General features: G+C 35.1%; 1 protein-coding gene and 1 long non-coding RNA gene across 5 annotated transcripts; both read left to right on the top strand.

Moving 5' to 3' along the window:
* The first annotated feature begins 32 nt into the window (after nt 1-32).
* LOC136410407 (uncharacterized) lies at nt 33-2,403 on the top strand. Of its 3 annotated transcripts, XR_010752235.1 has the most exons (4): nt 33-295; nt 354-1,253; nt 1,709-1,847; nt 1,931-2,403. It is a non-coding gene; the product is annotated as an uncharacterized lncRNA (long non-coding RNA). The 3 variants fall into 3 exon arrangements; XR_010752234.1 differs by having other exon boundaries at nt 33-1,253; XR_010752236.1 differs by having other exon boundaries at nt 33-468.
* Nucleotides 2,404-7,240: 4,837 nt separating this feature from the next.
* LOC136410373 (uncharacterized) lies at nt 7,241-12,603 on the top strand. Of its 2 annotated transcripts, XM_066392510.1 has the most exons (4): nt 7,241-7,419; nt 7,501-7,731; nt 7,791-8,115; nt 11,834-12,603. In XM_066392510.1, the coding sequence occupies exons 2-4, from the start codon at nt 7,722-7,724 to the stop codon at nt 11,910-11,912; spliced, it is 414 nt and encodes a 137-aa protein (XP_066248607.1). In that variant the 5' UTR covers nt 7,241-7,419; nt 7,501-7,721; the 3' UTR covers nt 11,913-12,603. The 2 variants fall into 2 exon arrangements, with proteins under 2 accessions (XP_066248607.1, XP_066248606.1); XM_066392509.1 differs by having other exon boundaries at nt 7,241-7,731.
* The last annotated feature ends 13,344 nt before the right edge of the window (nt 12,604-25,947 follow it).

The following is a 25,947-nucleotide window of genomic DNA, read 5'->3' on the forward strand; positions in this document are numbered from 1 at the left end:
TTTTTTACGTCATCATTTGTGATTGATAAATTCCAGAAAGATGGGCTGGTACATGGATTGTTCGTGATGGAGTTTCCGCAGTTCGTGCTCAAAGCAAAATCATTTTATCATGCTTATGCAGCTGAGAAAGGTTAAAAATTGTCGCGTTTGTATGTTAATTGCTCATGTCACAGACGGTTGGTTTCAAGTTGCTTTCGATGTTTGAAATCGCGGGCTAACCTGACAAATGGTCATCAAGAAAATGTTTACATTCCTGTTTTGTTTGTGTTTATATTCATTTCGGGCAATCAAATCGGTAATCATTAAATGAAAAAGTGCATCCACAGGTCCCTGCAACGACTTGATTCTTCTAGCAAAATTTCATCAAATCCAATTGATTGGGTATCTACTAGTGTATGTGTAGATAGAATATAAAAGAGACAAGCCAGAAATGAAATGAAGCAAGTAAAAACTACAACATGGAAATTTGTAAGCAAATCTGCTTTGTGGTAATTTTTTTATTTTATTCTTCTGCCAAAACTTAAAACAAACAACATTAAAACCATAGCAACGCATGCTAAACATTTAGATATTTAGCCATAAATGCATTTTCTTAAAATGATTAACAATTCCATTAACATTTAAGATAAATATGACATTATTTTATACTAAAATGAAGAAAACTGAATTTTCTTTCGTCATAGATCATAAAAATATGCCATCCTATTTGAAAAAAAAAAAGAAAATTGAAATTGAAAACATGAAAATTAAAGTTGTTGTTGTGAAGACTCTGTAAGTATTTTTGGCATAATGAGTATTCATGCCTGCTAAGGTGAGCTTATATGAAAATCTATCCTAACATTATCAAAATCTGACTTAAGATAACAGATATTAATTTTTTTATGAAGCATTTGAAATGTCTAAAATTTTTTTTAAAGTGTCACAGCTTCGAGTCGTTGCATTCCAGGGTAAAAAAATCTAGAAACTAAAGTAGGCTCAAGAGAGGATTCTAGAATGTGAGGAAAAGCAGGTAATCCCATTAAAAAAAAAAATAGTTTATGACTTCACTTTTTTGAGAAACTTAATTTTTTATTTCATTTTTTTACCACTAACTTCTAACAGGTGTCACACAGTTAAATTTGCGCTAAATTTGCTTGTTAGATAATTTTTTTATATTTTGCTGGTTTCAATTAAGGAATGTAGGAGTTATGATTACATTGTATCCAGGAATGCCTCCAGCCTTGCTGCACAATTCGCAATTGGATAACAAAAAAGTGCGTATAAACTTCGGTTTGTTCAGTTAAAAAGGTTACATTCTGTGGTATTTAGATAGGGCATCCATCAGCTTTAGATTTAGAAATAGAGCAAGAACTTCAAGTTAAATACACTGATCACCGAGAATAAGGAGCCAACTGTAAAAATAGTTGTAGTTAAAAAAAAATACGATTATAATTTTTTTTATTTCATTTTATCCAGGGCTTTCCACTATAATTAACGTACATTTTTTGTTATTTTATTGAAAAAAAATTCTGAGAAAAACGGGAAAGTGATGAATGTGATAAATGCAATTTACGATTTTAATAAGTTTATAAACAAAAATTCAAAAATGAAAAATAAGGCATTAATAGCGTGTATGGGCTCTAACTCGTCGAACTTCTGCACATCGTCGAGATATGCTTTCAATGACGTTTCTCAACATTTGTTGATTGAGCTGTTCCCATTCTTTCAGGCGAACATCTTCGACATGTTGAAGATTTCTGAGTGGCTGACGGTGGAGCAAACGCCGTCCAAGTGTATCCCAAATATGCTCAGTGGGATTTAAATCAGGACTCCTTGCTGGCCAATCTATAGTCTCAATATTATGGACAGTAAGTAAAATTTTGCACTATCCTGGACGTGTGGGATGTAGCATTATCGTGCTGAAAAACAAATTCTAGACCTACATTTTCAGCAAATGGTTCAACAAGTGGCTCAAGAACTTCAGGGATGTACCTCTGTGCAGTCATCGGATCTTGTCGAACAACTACCAAATCAGTGCGACCATTTAAAGTTATTCCATCCTAAACCGTAATTGAGCCAGCTAGAAAAGCTTATCTTTCTTGAACTGTGAAATCTAAAAAGCGCTCACCTTGTCGTTTCCACACTTCCACACACAACACGCCCATTAATATGGTTTAGAAGAAATCTGGACTCGTCACTAAACATAACTTTACCCCATTGATCCATGGTCCAATTTAAATGTACTTCTGCAAACATTTTCAAATTTGGTAAAAAAATTATTCATTTCCATGTTACTTATGTTATTGCCATTGCATAAACCACCTTTTTAGGTATTTATTAAGTGAGTTCTTTACAGAGGAAAAAAAACTTCAAATATGTTTTTTAAATCTTTATTGAGAGGGATGTCTCATAAATGAGGATAATACAGCATAATATAACAAAATAAAGTGAACCGTTTCAATTTTTGTGTCAATTAATGAACAAAGTTAGATGAATTAAGGTAAATACAACAAAATAACATAAACTAAAGGAAACCGATAATAGCAAACATGTAAATAATTAGCCTGACAAACATGCAGTGCACATATCTCTCATGTGTACTTTGCAAGCAAACTTGATGCATTTTTAACAAAACCTTCTGGTCATTTTATTGACATTTCTTGGACATAAATAGCAACGACGCACGCGATTTTCCATCAAATCTCGAATGGAGGAGGAGATGAGGTTTCATCTAGTCCAACTATTAGGTCGTGTAGTATGAAATGAGTAGAATTGAATTGAAACTTTAGTCATTTTTTTTTCATATGAAATGTTTTTATTGTCAATCGAAATATGCACCACCATTATCAATACACTTCTGCCATTTAACGGGAAGTTCATTGATTCCCCTGCTGTAAAAGCCTGCAGGCCAGGAGTCGATAAACTCTTGGAAGGCAGCTTTGACAGCCTCGTCGGAGTTGAATGTTTTCTCTACCAAGAAGTTATCAAAATTTTGAAAGAAGTGGTAATCAGTGGGTGCTAAGTCGGGTGAATACGGTGGATGACGAAGAGTTTCCAATTCCAACTCCTGTAGCTTGGCCAAGGTGACTTGTGCGGTGTGTGGCCGAGCGTTGTCGTGTAACAATAGCGGTGCGCTTCGATTGACTAATCTTGGTTGCTTGACCGTCAGTTGCCTCATCATTTCGGTCAGTTGTCGGCAGTAGACATCAGCCGTAATCGATTCACCAGGTTTCTTGAAGCTGTGATGGATGACACCTGCGTTGGACCACCAAACGGACACCATAAGCTTCTTTTGATGAAGATTTTTTTTCGCACAATGTTTTGGTGGTTCATCTTGATCCAACCACTGCGACGAACATCTGGTATTGTCATATAGGATCCATTTCTCATCACAAGTAACAATCCGATTAAAAAATGGATCGTTATTATACCGGCACAACAAAGAACAAGCTTCGAGACGTCGTTCTTTCTGTATGTCGCTCAACTCATGCGGTACCCACTTGTCCAGCTTTTTCACCACATGTCCACCAATTTCAGCCAAATGAGTCAATATTGTTTTTTTGGTTACACTGAATATTAACGATAATTCGCTTGCACTTTGACGTGGATTCGCTTCCACCACGGCTTTCAGATAAACGTTATCCACTTGAGTTTCAGGTCGTCCACGTGGTTCATTTGTTCAGGTTAGTTCAGGTCAAAATTGCCAGAACGAAATTTCATGAACCAACGAGATACTGTTTGCTGTGAAGTGACTTCAGTACCAAACACATCATTAATATTGCGAGCCGTCTGAGGTGTTGTGGTTCCACGGTGGAACTCATATTTCATTAACACGCGAATTTCGCTATTTTGCATGGCTGCACAAAAATGTTTATAAAAATAAAAGTTTTCAATAATTTTTAACACTTTAAACTCTGATCGAAAGAGGAAGAATGTGCCTTTTCCACATAAAAAAGTCAAGTCCAAATATAGATGTAGAGTGAAGTTATTCGCAGTTGAATGTGGCATTTCGAGAATCTACTCATTTCATACTACACGACCTAATAGAATTCTTGCTCGCCGTCTAGTTTCCCTTGGTAGTGTATTTATAATTGATCTATATTCAATTTGGGGTTTTATTAGCTCCCAGGCAAAATTTTCAATAAAATCTGACCGTAAAACTTTATCTTGAGGGGATTGGCTTTATACACACATGAAGCGTTTATATTAAATATATACAGGGTGTCCCAAATAAAGTGAGTTCCTTGGGGATTATGGAAACGGTAAGAGATACAAGGTGACTCAAATTAGAAAAAAGAAGCGCATTTTTGTGCCCATTCAGAAAATGTTCTAAATTTAAAAATATGCACAGGGGTTGTCAAAATATGAGCAAAAAACTGAAAACTGCGATTTTCGAAAATCATAAATTATGAGTACACTGTTTGAGTAAATTGTACCAAATTTGGCAATTCTTTATTATCGACAACTGCCAATTGAATAGCGTTTTCAGAATTTTTCCAGGCCTTCTAGATTTCGAGAAATTATATCCAACTTTGTTATTTCTTATGGCCGCCATATTGGATTTTGGTGCCATCGAATAGACAATAAAAAAAAGTTTATTAACCATGTATCACAAAGGTGCTCATAATTTATGATTTTCGAAAATCGTAGTTTTCAGTTTTTTGCTCATATTTTGACAACCCCTGTGCATATTTTTAAATTTAGAACATTTTCTGAATGGGCACAAAAATGCGCTTCTTTTTTCTAATTTGAGTCACCTTGTATCTCTTACCGTTTCCATAATCCCCATGGAACTCACTTTATTTGGGACACCCTGTATAGTAAGTGTTAAGAGGGTGGGTTTTATTTTAATAAAAATGCCCGCACGTGTTCTCAAACAACTTTATTCTATCCTTTTCGGGAATCGAATGATCCACCATACCAAAGATGCATCAGGGTCACCCCCGAGTGCATCTGTTTATCCTTTAAAAGAATTAACACATACCATTCTACCTTCTTCCCACGCTCACAACCCTCAAGCATTCTCTTCACACTTATATTAGAACAGACCGATAGGTGAATCGTTTTCTGCATTTTATGTTCCAGCCAAGATGATAAACAAACTCTCTATCTTTTACGACAAGTGATTTATTCTAATTTAGTACAGGGCTAAACAATGAAGGGCACATGTGTGTTTGATTATGGGGACTAGTTATAATAAAATTAATTTTCAAATAACTGCCATAAGGAAATGCTTGGACTACAATGGGAGTCCACGTTCCTACTGGAGGGTTAAATAATGACAAAATGTTGGTCTAAGAATGAAGCAGGAGTTTGCTTAGCTGGGCAGATTACGAACTATATTTACGATTACATGTCTAGAGCGAGCACTGGTCAAAGAGAGCAAAACTACTACACTCATCCTTTAAGTACTCGAGAAGCTCCAACCAGGGGTGCACCACTACCAGGAGCCTTAACGGGCTATGGCCGTGCCTGATGTCATAAATCGCAGCCATCGAGTGAATACCTATACAAGTCGCTTTTATTGAAGTATTGCAGATCGCGGCAATGGCCTAATTTAGAAAGCTTCCTTTGACGAGTAGCGTATTTCCCAGCAATGAAGAGCCCTTCGATATAGCCTGATGGGTATGGTTGCCTGGCGCCCAGATGAAATCCTCAAAATAAGTATCGATATACATGGGCGTCACTTAAAGGATGAAAGTACGAATAAAATAACTAAGCAAACTATACCAGAAACAATAACCTAAAGCCCTTAACATACGGTCATAACTCATTGAAACAATTTATTAGAGCGAAGCCTCTAAGATTTGGCTATAAGTTATGGGCTATATGCGGTGAGACTAGTGACTGCCACAATTTTTCCTTATACTGTGGCAAAGAAACATCTGAAATTCATCCTGAATATGCTTTAGGAACAAGAGTAATATTGAACATGACATAAATCTTGAGTGATCCAAATAGTTATACGCTTTATTTTGACAACTTCTTTAGTAGCAAAAAGTTGTTTTGTAAAGTAAATGAATTAAAGTTTAAAGCGACCGGTACTATTAGAGAAAACAGAACCCAAAAGTGTCCCTTAAAATCACCTAAGGAGCTTGGAAAAAATGCATGAAGCGCATTTTGTTGGGTCTGAGAGCTTAACAAATATAAAGCTTGAATGGATACAAACGCTACAATACAAAAATACACTAAATACTAAACAACACTGCACTGCACTAGAACTCTTTCACTGTCTTTCGCTATGTTTTGCCTCGACGTACGCTACTGAATAATACTCTCCCTGCGCCGCGTCACGACGACCTTTTATATCTCTCGGCAGTTCTTCTAGAAAGGTACGTTTCAGACTTCGCCAGAGACGCGGGAAGGTCTAGACGGTGGTAGAGAGAGACCGTCCAAGTGGCGAGGGTACCGTGAACGAGAGAGCGCGAGATCCACGCTTAGGGCAGAACGACAGGATGTTATAGGAAAATGCTGAGCAGAATCAACAGAAGATTTGATTAACTGTGAGGCGTATAAGAGTGAAGTGGTGAAAATTTGCAAACTGGGATAGAGAAATCATGGATAACAATAATGAAATGGCTTCCCACATTGGTTGGGGTGCTATTAGAAAATGGAATAACTTCTTTTAATGAAGACATCATTTAAATTTTCTCAAAAGAGCAAGATTTTGAAGGCAACAACCTTTACACTTTTTTTGGTCGCTTTGCCCCTTCTATTCCTTGCATTAGTTTATATTATGTGTTAATTGTTAAGACAAATGTTATTATGAATATATTTTTCAATTAAATTGATGTTTTTATGGGCACCTTAAGTACCATTGGCAAGAATTTCATTCACACATGAATTCAGGTCATTATATGTCATTATACAGAAGAAGAACCAGAGCGACCTCTCGGTTTTCTAGAGATTTCAAACAGCCGGCGGGAAACATTTTTCCGGAAGGGCTTCCGGCAATACATTCCAGATCGTTTAGTCGAAGTCCTATAAAACCGTTGGTCACATCACCAACACTCTTTTTTAGACGCTGTTCTTCTCTCAACATACATCCGATACCTGGTGAACGTTAAGTAACATAAATACTCTGTATACAGTAGTTATATATTTATTTTAAGTGTTTGAATATACAAATTAAATGTTCCCATTGTACGAGTCCCGTTTGGATATTCACGTTGACGTAGCCAACTAACGAAAACGCCTAGCCAGCCAAACGGGACAGCTGCACTGACTGCCAACTGTCAATTCAATCAGTTGTTTGAAGTGGTACCGCTGTGGTGTACCACTCGAGAGATCGTCCACTCCAAGAACCTGCACCGGCAAGTGACACTGTCAGGAAAATCTCACTTGACGAGTGATAGCAGAGGACGAATCAAAATGGTTGTTAGCCTTTAAAAGGGAAAACAACTCCAAGAAATCTCTCTTTCTGCTCTGAACTCTTTCGAGGTAAAGTAGCACATGACCCTTAGCATTAGTGATGCCAAGCTGTGACAATTAGTGCAAACCTTAACCCTGTGCAAAATAAAGTGGTTTAATAGGAAAATAGCGAATTTAATCTATTGGATCAGTTTCTCTGTCGGGCTGAATACTGATCCTTCCTGTGTGTCCACTGGGAACTATAACGCAGTACGAACCCGTTCACTCCAGGTGCACGCTGCACTATTGCCGACATCACAATTGGTAAACGCACGCACACATAACCTCGACACCGCTTTCTGTTTGCAATTTTTTGTTGGAGTATAATCAAGATGGGGAACGGTATGTATACCTAAATTATAAAAAAGTGAAAAAAAACCCTTTTTTTTTTAAATTTTCAGATAAAATGAATACTTGTGTCGAAGATTGGATCGAATTTCAACAACAGAAACTTTCAAGCATGAGTATCAAACACGTTAGAATTGAAACGGGGGAGGATTCCTATTATGGCCGCCTTCGGATCACCAAAAAAGTATTTAGTATCCTTCCAGATGACCCTCAGATAAGGGGAACTATTCTCAACGAATCCCGCCTCAACGGACTTGACGAAGCGGGAAGTAAGGGCATCAGAATAAGTGAAAGATTTGGGAATCCATCGTTCATCATATATTTTCGGTCAACGAATGAACGAAATATGGCTTTAGAAAAACTTAGGATTTTAATAAGGTATGTAACATTCTACCTCGTTTTTAATTTTTAATATACTATGGTAAAACTCGCTTAATACAAGGACCCAAGGGAACGGCCAATTTACTTGCCATAACTGATTACTCATTATATCTGGTCTATTGTATTTCCAATGTTTGCATGTGTATGTATGTTGGCGCATACAGGGTGTTGCAAATTAGTAGGTCAATCTGCTAACCACAGATTCCTTGAGCGGAGGTAATTAGACTTTACTTATGTGACTTTTCTTTAGCTCTTCATACTCACTATACAGGGTGTTGAAGTTGTTAATAACTTTGATGTTCCTTCACCTATTTTAATGAAATTTTGCAGCGATCCACAGTTCGATGAAACATACTTTTCTTATAATTCGGGTAAAAAAATTCGAAACCAAAGTGAGGAAGTTGAGGGGTCACAGACATGTTTACCCCCAACTGTTTTTTGCACTCGTCAATAGTGGATGTATTTAATTATTTAAACTAAATATTCTTTTATCTTAATTTTTTCATTCTTATCAAATTTTGATTTATCACTTCCTTTAAAAGATATTCCAGCACATTGCCTCTCAATACATGATGTTATTTATTTTTTTAAATTTATTTATTTTATTATGCAGTAAAATCTAGTTATAACGATATTGGAGGGACTGGCTATTAGACTGTTATAACCATTGGTTGCTATATCCAAAAATGAATTTTCTTTCAAGTCACATGTATAAAAATTCTGCTTTTAATACGTTTTTTACACATGTACCTACATACTTTATTTAACACACAACTTATCTACATGTGTATTGTATACAAAATTATAAAGCCTTAAAGAAAAATAGTTGCTGTAGGGGAAAGGTTGTGAAAAATACAACGCAAATGGGGGTTTTTTTATATAATCTATTATTCAGCTCTAAACCACTTGGAAAGCAAGTCCACACCACACTACTATACCATTTCGTATCGTCCCTATATGTAACACACATAGCTTTACTAAAAACACCTTAAAACCGTCAACAGCATGTCATATTTCAGGAATAGTGTCTCTTCTCCACTTTAAGCCTAAATATAATAAATCTAAAGCTTTATCTTAGTCGTACCATCGGTTAAGTTTTTGGCGACTCTAATTGCTTAAATGTCCAAAACTTAACAACTACTTTACTTTGTTTTGCACATTTACATTTTTCAAAATAAAAATTATCGAGTTTTTGGTCAACAAAAGAAATGCTATTTAGTAATTGTTGGTCGTCAAAACTTTCACAAATAACAAACTTTTTTATTATTGAAACTGCTTCGAAGGTCTTGATACATGATGGAATGGATTTACCCCTCCTTTATTATCACTCTCTTTACTCTCTTTTACTGTTTGAGTTATATTAGTGGCAATGGTTTTGACGACATCAGCCCCATTTAAGTCTTCCCAGGTTTCTACTTTGTTTTCAACGTTTACGAATTCAAGTACATACCTCGTTCTCTGTTAATATTGAAGCGGTATTGTTAAGTTGCCTAAGTTGTGCTAAGAGAATGTTGTCTTCATCATCAGAATCATTTTCGTCATTTGTATTATTTTTTTCAAAACCTGCATGTCGAAAAACGACCTTGAATTGTTTGAAGAGTAACCTTCTCCCAGGCCGCAGATATCATCAGAGTAGCATTTAAAAGTGCTATAGTGACTTTATCCTAGTTCTATTTTTTATCATTTTCAAAAATTGCATTTTACGGTAGGGAGTCTTCAGTGAATTAATAACACCTTGATCTATAGGTTGTAGAATGGAAGTGCAATTTGGGGACAAAGAACATAACTTAATTAACTTTAAGTTCTCAACTTTTGAATGAGCAGGATAGTTATCCACAATTAACGACATTTTTCTGACTACTTTCTAAATTCACTGTCCCACTCCCGGAAAAATGTTGTAAAATTGTGTAATGTACCTCGATGCAGGAAAATAATGAAAAACGTCCCTTGGTTTTGGTACTACTACGAGTCCTAACAATTTTATGTTGGGACGCATTATAATTTTTAAAGTTTTCAATATTTTAAAACAAATATTAATTAGTATATTCAAACGAATTATATTTTCAAAATGTTCATTCGATGCTTAAATAACTAATAAAAAAATAATACAGCAAAATCATTTAAAAAATCTATTATAAATAATAACATTTGCAATATTTATTCTAAAAATATACAGCTTGTTTCAAAATATTGTTCTTAACATCTACTATCTTATTTGCAATACTAGACTACAACATATTACAAGACACAAGAAATTCGAGAATTTTATCGAAAATTCGAGCGGTCAAAAAAATAAGAGCGTTTAGAAATAGCTCTCAAAACTAGAAAAAAAAACGTATAAAACAATAAACTAATCAAAAATGCCGTAATTATAATGTTATACTCAATATTTGGTCGGATATCCTTTCTGGGATAATACTGCAGCGCATCGTTTAGGCATGGAGTCTATCAACTTACGGCAGACTTCTAATGGAATAAAATACCAGATTTCTTGGACATTTTTCCATAAAAGTTTCACGTTCGTTGTTTTTTTAAAGCTACACGACTTTTAAGAATTTTCCACAAATTTTCAATCGGGTTCATATCCGGGGACTGAGATGGCCAAGGTAAAATGTCAATATTTTGAGAATTCAATCACGCTTTAACAACTTTGGCGGTTGGCATGTTGGTAGATCTATTTCAATGGCAGATTTTCTTCGGCATAAGGCAACATAACATTTTGCAAAATATCTAAGTGAATTTCTTTTGTCATGTTTTTTTTTTATTAAATAAACCAGACCAACTCCTTCATACGAGAACGAGCCCCAAACTTTAATATTACCTCCACCATGTTTAATAGTGCAAATTGTACTTTTTGGGTTTAGTTGTTCATTTATCGGACGTCTTCCATCATTTTCGAACAAATTAATTTTGGTTTCGTCCGAAAAAAGAACGTTTTTCCAATGCACACGATTTAAATTATTTTTTGCAAATTCAATGCGACGTTTAAGATGTATTTTATTCAAATAGGGCACTTTTCTCGCAATTCTACCGTTATAACCGAACTGCTGCATTCGTCTTCGAATAGTTCTAGTGTAATGGAACTCGGGAACACTTTGGTAGATTTTTATTCCACTCGTTATGACATATACAACCCTTAATCGTTTACAAAACTAAAGATCCTGGGATTAAACTGACATTTCAATAGAGAGAGCCAAGAGTCAATGAGGGAAGTGGCAAAATTCCGGGAGCGTCGAGTTATATTATTATAATCGCAATGGTCAAAATAGTTATGGTCCTTTTACAAGCTTCGGGGTATCTTAAGTACCAAATCTGGGGGTCAGTACCCATAGGCGTACTCCGGTTTTAGGCAATTAACAAGACAATCCACAGATGGTAACTTTCTAAATCCTTAACCCGTAACGTCAAGATAATGGTAAGAAAAGATGATTTACGGGGGTGTTGTAGCTATAGTGAGATTTTAGCAAAAATGTGGATATTTTAGACTTTTGTCTTGACGAGGAAAAGGAGTGAAAGTTTTTATGAAGGGTAACCCTTATTGGAAAATAACCTATGCAAATGGTTGAAATGAAAATTTAATTTGTGTCACTGATGTTTAGCTGTAGTTTTGTTTGCTAAATGTAGTGGTTAGATACTCTTAATAATTCTTTTGAATGCAAACCTGTGTTTTACAGTCTATGTTGTGTTAGGTAATGAATAATTTTATTTTTTACAGTGACGAATCGACGTCCTCGTCGTCAGAATCAAACTCGGAGGGGTCGAGCACGATAGCAACAATCGACCCGGCCAATTAACCCATCTTGTCCTTAGTAACGAAAAATTGAAAAAAATGAATTTTTTATAAATATTTATTTTGTTACATTTAAAAATACATTATACATTATATGCTTTTGAGTTTAATTTATTTATGTATTTAGTTCAGTCTAATGTTGAGGTTGTCTTTTTATATTAATTAAATAACTTGCCTTTTTATAAGATTTGTTTTTTATATTTCTAGGTTCATTTTTAGCTATAGTATAAGTCAAAAAACTGGAAAAAAATTATGTACAAAAAAAATACTGGTGCGTAAACGAACTATTGGGAATAAATATGAAATACTGTTTCAGGACACATAAGGGTACTACTAATAATTTCAACGAAAATATATCCCATAATGTTTCAATCTTACATAAAATAACTAAAATTGAATTATTTTGTACATAAATCTTTATTTCATATAAAAAAACAGCATAATATTTCATGGTGCATTAATGCACCACTGGTAACAGACGATTTCATTTTTGATGATACTGTGCAAAGCATGAAGTATGTAAATGTGTTACGCTAACGTTCACATTTTACTAGACGCTGAATGGGATATTCGGCGTATCGATTTTATGCTTTATGTTGTTTTTTCCGATTACGAATCGGATCTCTAAAAGGGACAGAACAGATTTGGTATTCTTTGCGACCAGACACCTTGTATCATTAATTTTGTCATTAAAATCTCGTTACCAAACCGTTTGTTTCAATGCTAAAAACTACCGAAAATTAAACCTACACTCAACATAACTAATGTACATTACACTTATTACAAACATAAATTGTGTGACTATGACAAATTTTACATCTCCTTCGTACTTTATTAGTGTGGGAAATCATGAGATGACCTTTATTATCGTAACGCAGTTCGTCTATGGGAAGAGCAAGATTTTTTTGAATTATTGTTTTATTTGTTTTTAAAAGTCGCAGGGCCACATAAGATTTAAAATCTACCTGAGAAATTTTTCATTCACAACATTATAAAGTTTCCATGCGTTGATGACTAAACTATCCAATGAGTTACAAAATAAAGGCCACCACCATTTTTTCCCAAATACTTGGCATCTATAATTAGCAATTCCGTTGTCATGTAAATCTATCCCACCCATATATTTATTGTATGGGATAATTACATAAGGTTGAGCTATATACAGGGTGTTTCATAAATATACCGACAAACTTTCAGGGGTTGTAGAGCTCATAAAAACAAATATTTAGAACAAATAAAGTTAGATCCGAAATCGCTTCGTTTCCAAGATACAGGATGTTTAATTCCTTTTTTCTTATATTTCAAAAACGGTTTGAGATGAGGACATGAAATTTGGAACATGCTATGGCGGGATAAATGTGCATGTTCTGGAGTATGCAGACCATTTCCACCTACACCAGTGGCGTCCGTGCAGCCATTCAATGGGATGTTTTTAATTAAGAAAATGACACGCCACTGACCTTTTTTAATATGAATATTTTTTTCGTGATATTCCATAAATTCTTAACAAAAAAGCCCTCTTGGTATTTTATTGCCCAAGTGGCCGTTTTCGAGAAAAAAATAATTTCTCATTCATGTACCTAGCAAAAACCGGTGTAGGTTTCCAAGTGTGATTTTTTTTAAGGAGAAATTAATGTAATTTTCTATAATACACCGTTTGTCTTCATGTCTACTACCTCTATTAATAGAAAATTACATTAATTTCTCCTTAAAAAAAATCACACTTGGAAACCTACACCGGTTTTTGCTAGGTACATGAATGAGAAATTATTTTTTCCTCGAAAACGGCCACTTGGGCAATAAAATACCAAGAGGCCTTTTTTGTTAAGAATTTATGGAATATCACGAAAAAAATATTCATATTAAAAAAGGTCAGTGGCGTGTCATTTTCTTAATTAAAAACATCCCATTGAATGGCTGCACGGACGCCACTGGTGTAGGTGGAAATGGTCTGCATACTCCAGAACATGCACATTTATCCCGCCATAGCACGTTCCGAATTTCATGTCCGCACCTCAAACCGTTTTTGAAATATTAAAAAAATATTTATAAAAAAGGAATTAAACACCCTGTATCTTGGAAACGAAGCAATTTCGGATGTAACATTATTTGTTCTAAATATTTGTTTTTTATGAGCTCTACAACTCCTGAAAGTTTGTCGGTATATTTATGAAACACCCTGTATATGTCGGAGGACCCGAAGGCGAATTGCTTCCAGAAGCCATGAGTCGCAAATTAAACCCAAGAAAAGTCGCTTAATACCACTGTAAAGCACCCCGGCTTACGCATACGTATTATTATATCATATATGTATTAACCTCTTACATTATTTCTTGTACTATTTTCTCATGGAAACCTAAGGACAATATTAGAACTTAATTAGAATGTATATTTACGTAGAAACACAATTCCTTTGTATAAGCAACCCATCAAATTGTAATTAGCTGAGACTCAAAGTCTCAGTACTGTTTAAGGTTCAAACTACCCTTATTGATGTACTTTAGCAAAGTCCACGTAGATATCATTTATATAAATAGGGCAGTCAAGCAGTTAAGAGGAGTCCAGCAGAAACTTTCAGACTGATCTTCACAAAACACTTACATAAAAGGGTCTTTACGCCTCGCTCCCGCTCTTGTATTATCGAGAAGTTAATAAAGTGTTATATTTTTGACTCGCGTATAGTTATTCCAACTCGGCACATTACATTATTTTTCATCACGCTAAAGGCAGATATTATCGAGAAATCGGTAATTTGTTAAGTGTAAGTAAAAGTACAGTTGGTGATATAATTAGAAGATTTGTTCAAGAAGATCGTATTGAATCAATTCTGCAAAAAGGACGACCGAAACTTATTGATGAACGTGAAAGGCGTAAAATTATTAAACAAATTAAAATAAACCCTGGACTGAGTGCTCCTAAATTGACAGCTGATTTACTAGAGTACAGTAGCAAAAAAGTGCATCCTGACACAATTCGGAGATTATTAAAAAAAGACGGGTACAACGGAAGAGTAGCCCGAAGAAAGCCATACATATCGGAAGTCAATCGCAAGAGACTTCTCGCCTTTGCTCATGAATTCGTTGTGAAACAGAAAACATACTGGGAAAGCGTTATATTTGCTGACGAAAAAAAATTCAACATTTTTGGATCCGATGGTCGCAAAATGGTATGGCGCAAAAAGAATGAAGAGCTAAAAATTAATAATCTCAGGCCTACTGTGAAACACGGCGGAGGGAGTATAATGGTTTGGGGCTGCATCTCAGCTGCAGGAGTAGGCGAATTAGTATTTATTGAAGGAAATTTAAATAAAGTTATGTACTTGGATATTTTAAAACAAAATTTACTAAAAAGTGCTGAAAAATTAGGTATACGCGACAATTTAAAATTTTACCAGGACAACGATCCAAAACATAAGTCGCGTTTAGTCCAAGAGTTTAAGAGATTATATAATTGTCCTAAAGTATTAAATCCTCCTGCACAATCACCTGATCTCAACCCCATAGAAAATCTATGGGAATTTTTAGACCGCAAAGTCCATAGTAAGCCAATCAACTCCAAAAACGAGTTAAAACAACGATTAGTTGAAGAATGGCATCGCATACCTGAAGATTACATAAAAAAAATAATTGAAAACATGCCAAAACGGCTAGAACAAGTTATACAATATAAAGGCAATCATACGAAGTATTAATTTGTTTATATGTTTTTTGTTTATATTAATTTTCCTCACAAATATTATGTTCCTGGTATGTGTCCGAATATTTTTGCGACAGTAAAATTATGCCTTGTTTTCTTTGTTCGATAGTATCTTTGTATACAATTTAATTTCAAAGATCAAAAATGTATTTACATATACTAGAAACATGGTTGTAACTAATGATTACGCAATAAATACTGTTACTTAATAATAAGTTAGCAAAAAACTTAATATTTCCACAAATACCATAGTGTCCGAATATTAATGCGAGTCACTGTATTCATTCTGATAAATTTTTATTCTTCGCGTAATTGGCCATGGAAAAGAAATAATGACAGATATTACTTGCGTTGTACGTTTTTGTTTTTCAGTGGCTGTTAGTAGCAAAATTAAAGTGAAACTTTGAATCAAAATGAAAGAATACACAAACGCTGATATTCTCAATGGTTTATTGGACTCGACATTGGGAATTTTGGTCGTAAATCAAAGAAAGCGGACCTCTAGTTAAGTTTTCATTCAAAGAAAACTTCTTAAAAAATTATTTATTTTCAAATTATAAACTAAAGTTACAAGATTTTTGTACTCGATGCACTAGCAACTAGACTAACTGATGATTATTACAACAATAATAATCCTATGCTAAATACCTGATTTTATATAATAAAAAGATGCTGAAAGTGCTGAATTCTGGAGCGTGTTATGGTTTTTGTTTATGCACGTGGTACACGTGTTATGGGTTCCTATGGGAAATGATCATATAATTCTCTTATAATTAGACGCACATCGGCCTTCAATTCACCTTCGCAACAATCGCGTGAATAGGACAACAATCGGTGTCTTCAAAAACTATAAGACGGTACAAAGCTGGACATGATATTCATGGTCTTGGACATATTACGATATCATGGGAATATCAACCCCTACTAATAAACTTTGCCGAAACAGAGATCACTGGATTGTAAATAAATTGAAAGCACGTAACAATATATTTATTTTTTCATATTAGGACTTACAAATGTGCTCCTTCTAAACGGTACCTCGTTATAAACAATCACAAATACATGTCGGCGCCACCATAAATTTAGCGAATACCCCTAACTAAGACCGGCAGACAGACTCTTTGTATTGGTAGCACCCTATGTAATCGATCGGGGTTCTGGTTTTCTCGTTATTCTGTCGACCTAAAACATTCGTCATCATTCTTTATGGTATGACTTCCAGGAACCCCGGGAATAAGGGACACACTTGTTCTTAACATGCAAGGGGGGCAAAACGGGGCCAGGGGACAAAATGAAAATTGAGGAAGGGAGGGTAGTAATTATCGAGAGTTGAGATTGAGAGGTCTGGCCCCGGATTGTCATGTCTCTCATCCTTTGATTCGATTAACATACGGTCTACCTTTTGTGAAAGAGATCATTGGCATAAGACATTTATCACCATATACGGTAGCCAGTAAATATTCGTGAAAATATAAATTAGTGTAGTCTTAGTGACAATTCGTTCTTAGTAATAAATTAGTGGTATTAAGTGACTTTTACTAGTGTTTAATTTCTCGACTCATGGCTTCTGGAAACAACTCGCCTTCGGGCTCTCTGACATACATGTGTTTATATGGAACTTTTAACGAGGTTTTATAAATTGGGCGTTATAACTGTGATCTCGTATTAACCCATTTTGTCCCAGTGGTGCATTATCGAACCACACATTTTATGATTTTTTTTTGCTAAATCCAATATATATTTTTTCATATCTATTTAGAAATTTTATTACTATTAGTATTATAGAACTTAGTATCGTACATACTGTTGATTTTTGTTTTAAAACAAAAAAATTATGACATCTTAGAGTCATGGAAAACGCTGCATAATTTTGTGTCAAATGTTGAAGTGATTCAAATATAGTAAGGTAATTTATTTTTGCAAAGTATAATCATTTTTGATAAGTCTATAATATGTAGATTACATAGTAGAAAAAGTGCATTTGAATTGTCATATAAATTATCACTTATTTTGTGTAAATAATACCGGTGCCTAAACGCACCACTGGTTTTATATATGAAATAAAATCAAGTTATTGCAATTTTCGAAAAGTGTGTGCATTCAGAGTGAATAGTCGCCGATTAGTGTTTTGTTTAGTATTCATTTGTTTCTTGTGTTGGGAAAATACCCAACACTATTCTAGAATAAATAAACCCATCTATCTGCCCAATTTATTGCTCAGACTAAATAATGTCATTACTCACAAAATCTACCCAAATTATTGCTTAGACTAAATAAGGTAATTACCGATAATGTTGATATAGGCATAAATTTCCAATCAATTTATAGGTTTGAAAACTGATCCTCATGAGAAAATCATTTGGATTTTTATTGACTCAATACTCTTTTTTGTGGCTACGATCTCACGATGAAGAAAAAACGAATTAGTTGGTTTGAGTCTCTCTAAGCGAATAAAACTCACATCTCTCTATAACCCAGGTGCCTATTAGAATTTCAGTAACTATACACTGTAGTTTTGTTGAGTGACCGTGTATTCATCCAGTGCTTTTTTTGTATCGGTTCAGCGCCATATAAGCTGTAGTCCGTTCATTTGATATTTAATTACAATCAAAAAAATCCATATGTCGTTTTCGAAGTATTTTACTCAAAAAGAATTAGAAGCAGCCTTGGAGGAGATCGTGACGGATTTGCAGAATAATGATGAAAGTCGTAAGTATTACTTGTATTTACATATTTTTATATGTATATATTAGATGCAATATAGTAATATTCAGTTTTTTGCGAATTTAAGCTAAAAGTAAGAAAAGATAATATTTTCAGAACATATTGACGCTGTTTATATTCCACCCGACGTGGATACTTTGACCGATGAGGAAAATATAAACGATAAAAATAATCTACAAGAGTTTGAGGAACCAACTGATATAGTTGGAACTTTCGAATTGCATCTACCGGAATATACAAATCAGTCGTGTACGAATCAGTCCTGTACTTTGTTGACCAATGAAGCTCAATGGGATTCATCGGATGATGAAACTTTGGAGTCCAAAAGGAGACGTTTGCTTTCGGCAAATGAAAGGCTTGCTTCTACAGTCAAATGGAGGAAAGGTCAGATTGAATATGCTCACGCACCTATATCTGATGAATTTCAATCATGCGAGAAACTAAAAAATAAGCTCTCGGGGAAAACTCCCCTTGAAATATTTTTTATGTTTTTTGATGACGAAGTGATTGACTTGGTTTTAAATTTTTCGGTAAAATATACTCAAGACAATAACCGCCATGAATTTTTATTATCAAAAAACGAATTTTTAAATTTTATAGGAATTTTACTTTTTTCTGGTTACCATTCATTACCACATATTCAACATTATTGGTCTACTGATGACCGTCTGTTACCAGTGGTGCGTTAATGCACCATGAAATATTATGCTGTTTTTTATATGAAATAAAGTTTTATGTACAAAATAATTCAATTTTAGTTATTTTATGTAAGATTGTAACATTATGGTATAAATTTTCGTTAAAATTATTAGTAGTATCCTTATGTGTCCCAAAACAGTATTGTTATATACCTTCCTATATTGATTGTACTCTATGCTACTTTCTCATAGCAACCTAATAACATGCTATCAATGTTTTACCTAACTATCTATGAAGAATAATCAACTTCAACCAAAGGTCGAAGTTCTGTTTAGTTCCAACTAACCGCCCCTAATGCGCTAATTTAGATAAGTTAGATGTCATAGTCTTCCCTATATATATATATCGAGTATGATTATAAAACATTAGAATTAGTATTCCGACAGAGGCCTTTTCAAAAACGAGTAGTCTAGAGTGAAGTGTTGCTGAGTCTAAATTCATACCATTTTGAAAACCATCACAAGAAATAAACAAGTTGTTAGTGAGTTACCGAATCAGTGAGCTGTCTTATTCCCGACTAAAACAACCCCGTGGTGCCCACCACGTATAAAATACCGGCTGGTGTCACAACAAGGTGCTTGTAAAGTAAAAGTAACTACAGTAGAACTCGCTTAACGCGTTCAATGCCAAAGATGCGAAATCGCGTTTTTGCTTATAATCCGATTACAGATCTACTAAATTCTTATCGCTGACGATTTGGCTTTGATTTTTACCGGCGTGTTTGTGGCAGCAATCAAGTATTGGTTGTAGTTAAACTGCTAAATAGCCGAAATTATATAAGTGGTGCGGTTAGCAATTTTCACCCAACACCTCGATGATGCGACGTCGCGACGTGAGATAAATCGCTGACCATGGGAGTGGTGTTACAGGGTAGGCGCCCTATGCCAACTGGCATTGAACGTGTTAATACGAGATCACGGTTATAACGTCCAATTTACAAAGTTCCCTCAAAAGTTCCATATAAACACATGTACAATGTGAGCTTTCATAAAGAAAGTAATATGGGGTTTCTTATCAACTCATTTGACGTAAATGCAAAAAACATGTTGTCTCATAATATTGTAACTTATCCTTGGGTATATGCGCAATGTCACAGGTACCTGCTGGTGCCTCATTGTAAGTTAGAAATGAACTAAATTTGTACTAGTCAAAATAGATCATTTGTGGTAAAAGATAAAGGTCTGTTTATCATCTCGCCTAAAAACATATGGAGGCGCGAAAAAAATGATTAAGGGATGTAAGCGTGGGAAGAATGTGGAAGGTTTGATGGCAGGCTTTTTGGAAGACAAGCAGATGCACCCGGGGGTGATTCTCACGTATCAAAAAGGGATTCATTCGATTCCTGATTCTAGAGAAATAAAGAAGTATTGCCTAAACTTGTGTTTTTGTTTCTCTATGAGTTAGGAATTTTCTGATATGTACGTGAGCTTTCACAAAGAAAATGATACGGGGTTGGTTATTACTTCATTTAAGACAAAAGCAATAAACCTGTTATCTTACAAGGATGGTGCTATGTCTTATCCTTGGGCATATGTGGTATGTCACAAACACTTATGAGTGCCCCATTGGAGATTGACTAAACTCGTACTAGTTAAAGTAGATCGTTGCCTTAAAAGATAAAGAGGGTCTGTTTATCGTATGGGGGTGTGAAGAGAATGACTAAGGGATGTAAGCGTGGGAAGAATGTGGAAGGTTTACCGATTATTTTTTGAAGATAAACAGATACGCGGGGATGACTTCGACACCTTGTATGGGAGGGCATTCTATTCCCAATCTTTGTCGAATAAAGAAGTCTTTCGGAAATTTGTGTTTTTTTAATTTTCCTAAGAAGGAAATATTTTTCTTACATTTATAACCAATTCTCAAAATGAGTTAGTTACTTGTTTGGGACGAAGAAATCCCAAGGAAAAATCAACATCCCCATTTTACACGATTTTGGCATCCCTAATAATGTGAAATCGATAATGTATAACTTAACACCAAATATCGAAGAAGATAATTTTATGATTCAATCCACAATAATAGAAGTAAAAAATAGACAAGTCCCTTTAGAAGTTCACAACTTAACGGACAAACTCGTTGTCTTGAGAAATAATATAGACGATCTTGCAAAGACCAGTACCTTATTTACGCTACAAAAGTTTGAACTAATCAACATCGAACAGATAATCTCTGAAAAAGAAGGAAACTCTTTCAGAATCGATCCCTTAGAATTTCTCCGAGCAGAGCATCTTAATACAGAAGAAACGCACGCGTTGTTGAAATTATTAAACAATTACGAACAACTATTCTTTAGGCCAAATGAAAAATTGACATTCATCAATCAAATAAAACACGAGATCAAGACCCAAGATGAAATCCCGGTCCATAATAAAACGTACCGATACCCTGGCATCCATAAGGAAGAAGTAAAAAACCAGATTCAACGAATGCTAGAGGACGACATAATCAGACCATCCTGTATGGTCGCCCCCAATTTGGATCGTCCAGAAAAAACTAGACGCGTCGGGCGAACAAAAATGGCGCATGGTAGTCGATTATCGAAAGCTTAATGAAAAGACTATCGACGACCGATACCTTATCCCCAATATCACAGACATTTCGGATAAGCTAGGCCGAAGTAATTACTTCACAACGTTAGATTTAGCTTCAGGGTTCCGCCAGATAGAGATGCACCCGAATTCAACAGCCAAAACCACCTTTAATGTAAAAAACGGTAATTTCGAATTCAATAGAATGTCATTCGGTTTAAAGAATGCCCCAGCCAGCTTCCAGCGCGTAATGGACAACATCCCGATTTCACAAAGCCCTTTCTACTAACTACAGATGCTTCCAACTTCGCTATAGGAGCAGTTCTATCACAAGGTCCTATAGGCTCGGACTTACCTATTGCATACGCAAGCAGAACGTTGAACCCAGCGGAATGCAACTATTCAACAATAGAGAAAGAGCTGTTGACTATTGTATGGGCTACCAAACATTTCAGACCATACCTCTTTGCAAAAAAATGTGTTATCTTATCAGACCACAAACCCTTGCAGTGGTTGTTCAACATTAAGGAACCAAATTCCAAATTAGTCAGGTGGAGACTAAAACTATCCGAGTTCAATTATGAGATCAAGTACAAAAAGGGAAATCAAAACATGAACGCCGATGCATTATCTCGCAACCCACCTATTCAACTCAACACACTAACCGTCAAATCAGATCCCGACGCAAAACTCACTGACTCCGATGAAGAATTCCATAAAAAACTGAAAGAAATATTAAAAGACACCCATTTAAACAATGAAGAAATAATGAGTAAATATTTTTCCGATTCAAAACCCTTCATGAGAACAACGAAACTCGAAAACGAAAAAGGAGATAAACCAATATCTCCATCCCCTAAACCAACAACATCAGCAGAAAAGACCCCAAAAATTAATATAATACCCCACATTATCATTCCCCTTCAAAAAAAAAGGGGGAACCATGGATGACGATAACCAAACCATCCATACGTCTCAGGAAAACCCAATACTAGGAGCCCCCTACTCAAAGAAAGCAATCAACACGTTCGCTAATCAAATGATATTTAGGTACTCAAGAGATAACATCATTCGTAAAGAAGAAAGCAGGATATTCCCAAATAAACGAAGACTAATTTTCTTTTTACCCAATGAACTAACAGACGATCAGATAATTAACTTAATAAAGGAATACATGCCACCCAATACGTATTGCTTACATTTTTTAAATAAATCTCTAGAACCAGTAATACTCAATGTCCTACGCAAGACCTTCAACTCTAATTCCTTTAAATTATACATCTCTAGCCTATTACCAGAAGACGTCACAGATCTAGATGAACAGAAAGAAAAAATTAAAATGTATCACGAGACCAAAACTTCCCACAGAGGAATGACAGAGAACATAGCAGCCTTAAAGAAAAGATTTTATTGGCCAAACTTGGAAAAAGAGGTTCAAGAATATATGTATAAGGAACTGCGATATATGTAATAGAACTAAATATGAAAGAAAACCCTACAAGATTACTTTTAAGCCCACTCCGATAGGAACTCAACCCTTTGAAGATCTGTGTATTGACATATACCACGTCAAAACACAGAAATTCTTGACGGTCATAGACAGCTTTTCAAGATACGGTCAAGCATTACCGGTCACAACCAAAACGGCAGTTGAAGTGACATCCCAATTAATAGCATTTTTTAGTAATCATGGAATCCCAAAGAAAATAACCTCAGATAATGGAGCCGAATTTAAAAATGCCATCGTGACGGATCTTTGCACTCTCTATAGCATCGAGTTCCATTATACCACCCCGAGAAACCCAAATTCTAATAGCCCAATCGAGAGATGACACTCAACCATAAAAGAAAGCATCACTAGCCTACAATTTCAATATCCCAATAAAAATATTGTTGACTTAATGTCATTAGCCATCCTGAATTATAACAATAGCGTTCATAGTGTTACAAATTACGCACCATTTCAAATAATTAAAGACGACCTAAATTACGCTATTCTTCTTGAAACTTCAAAAAGTAAGCCGACTACAGATTATATAATTGACTTGTCAACATCTTTCTCCTTACTGAACAAAGAGTTACTTGAGAAAATGACGGCTAAGCAAACAAGGATACTAGGAAAATTGAACGAAGACCGTCAAACCAGATCCTGAGTTACAAGACCCTGTGTTGGATACCCGTCTAAATCATCTGCTATGCCTCATCCCAAACGAAGCGATAACCAATCTACATAAATCGCTCAACTTAAGGGATGTTCTGGTTTGACCGTGAGAACCATTAGGTAAAAATATTCTCGAGTACACTTAACACACCGTGACTCTGTCGCCACTCACCAGTCCTTATCAGTAATTTGGCCCTTCGCAGATCACATGTGTTAAGACGTTAATTGCAAAAACCTTTTAAGGTCTGTTTTTTCTCATTCAATCTAAAAATCCTAAGTTCGTGGGAACCTACCAAATCTGTGTTCTGATTGGTCAACTAGAACAAAATGGGCTGAAACCAAATTCTGCTCGTTTTCCCTGCTTCCTTTTTTTGTCAGATTGAGAGTGGAACTCTAAGCATAAACTAAAATCCGACCTTCCTCCAAAATTCATACTTGAGATTCTAACGCACCTAATACAGTAATAGTTATCACAGATTTTTAAATATAGACTTGTTGACGTTACGGTAGTGTTTTGTCTCGACCATCGTCCTGATTTGACGTGGCGGTACCCACGTACAAAAAAATACCTGGTGTCAGAAGCTTTTCCCTAAAGACTCCAACACCTGTTTATATCAAGCAATTCCGCAGAGATAAAGTCAGCCCACGATACAATATCAATAATCAAAGACACTTTAATAAACGAAACGTAAAACGACAACGTCCTATTTTAGGTGAAACAAGATGCTCCTCTTCACAATAGGTCTACTGATAAGAACAACGCAAGCTTATCAAATGACAACACTCGATAGCCCCATATTACCAATCCCCATGGGCACCGCTTTCGTTACGAATCAGCACCACACAGCGTTTTATCATGGAAATGATATTAATTATCCTCCAGAGTACAGTTAACTTAGAAAAATCACTGACCAACTTACAAAAGTCATTCAATCAAACTATGCAGGGCAATGCGGCTCAAATCAATACTTTATTTCTAATGAATGTGGAATCATGCAAAAATCAAGTGAAGAAAATTAAACAAAGCATAGAAACTCTTGTCAAACAAAAAAAAAAGAAGTAAAAGAGGTTTACTAAATTTCATGGGTATAGCGCAAAAATGGCTCTATGGTACTTTAGATGCAGATGACGGTGCCAGATACGACTCCTATATCGAAACATTGAACCTAACCAGAAAACAATTGTAAAGCACCCCGGGTTACGCATACGTAATAATATCATATATGTATTAACCTCTTACATTATTTCTTGTACTATTTTCTCATGGAAACCTAAGGACAATATTAGAACTTAATTAGAATGTATATTTACGTAGAAACACAATTCCTTTGTATAACTAACCCATCAAATTGTAATTAGCTGAGACTCAAAGTCTCAGTACTGTTTAAGGTTCAAACTACCCTTATTGATGTACTTTAGCAAAGTCCACGTAGATATCATGTATATAAATAGGGCAGTCAAGCAGTTAAGAGATAGTCCAGCAGAAACCTTCAGACTGATCTTCACAAAACACTTACATAAAAGGGTCTTTACGCCTCGCTCCCGCTCTTGTATTATCGAGAAGTTAATAAAGTGTTATATTTTTGACTCGCGTATAGTTATTCCAACCCGGCACATTACACAACTATTTGCATAGGTGCTTGTAAAGTAAAAGAAACTACAGTAGAAATCGCTTAATACGAGATCACAGTTGTAACGCCCAATTTATAAAACCTCGTTAAAAGTTCCGTATAAACACATGTATTTATGTTTGTTTATAACTGTTGGATTTTGGGAGATAATAAGAGGTACAACTTAGAATGAAATAACTTTATTATCTAAATAAAGAAAAAATTAGAGAGGACCAAGAATCGTGTACGTCTTGTGGACGATAAATCTTCAGACTAAACTTATATACAAGACTAACTCTAAGAAAAAAAAAATACAATCATAACTGCTACGTATGCATTTCTCTCGAGTTCCCCAAATTAATAGTTTAGTTGCTACGTATATAGGAAATCAATCCGCTTGTCTTTTAGATGCCGCTAGAAAAACTGTTTACTATTAATTTGGATGACTTATGGTTGAGTATAGGATTCCAACAATAACGAGGTACCGTTTAGAAGGAGCACATTTGTAAGTCCTAATATGAAAAAGTAAATATATTGTTACATGTTTTCAATTTATTTACAATCCAGTGATCTCTGTTTCGACAAAGTTTATTAGTAGGGATTGATATTCCTACGATA

Source organism: Euwallacea similis, chromosome 8 (genome assembly GCF_039881205.1).
Source record: "Euwallacea similis isolate ESF13 chromosome 8, ESF131.1, whole genome shotgun sequence".
Lineage (NCBI taxonomy): Eukaryota > Metazoa > Arthropoda > Insecta > Coleoptera > Curculionidae > Euwallacea > Euwallacea similis.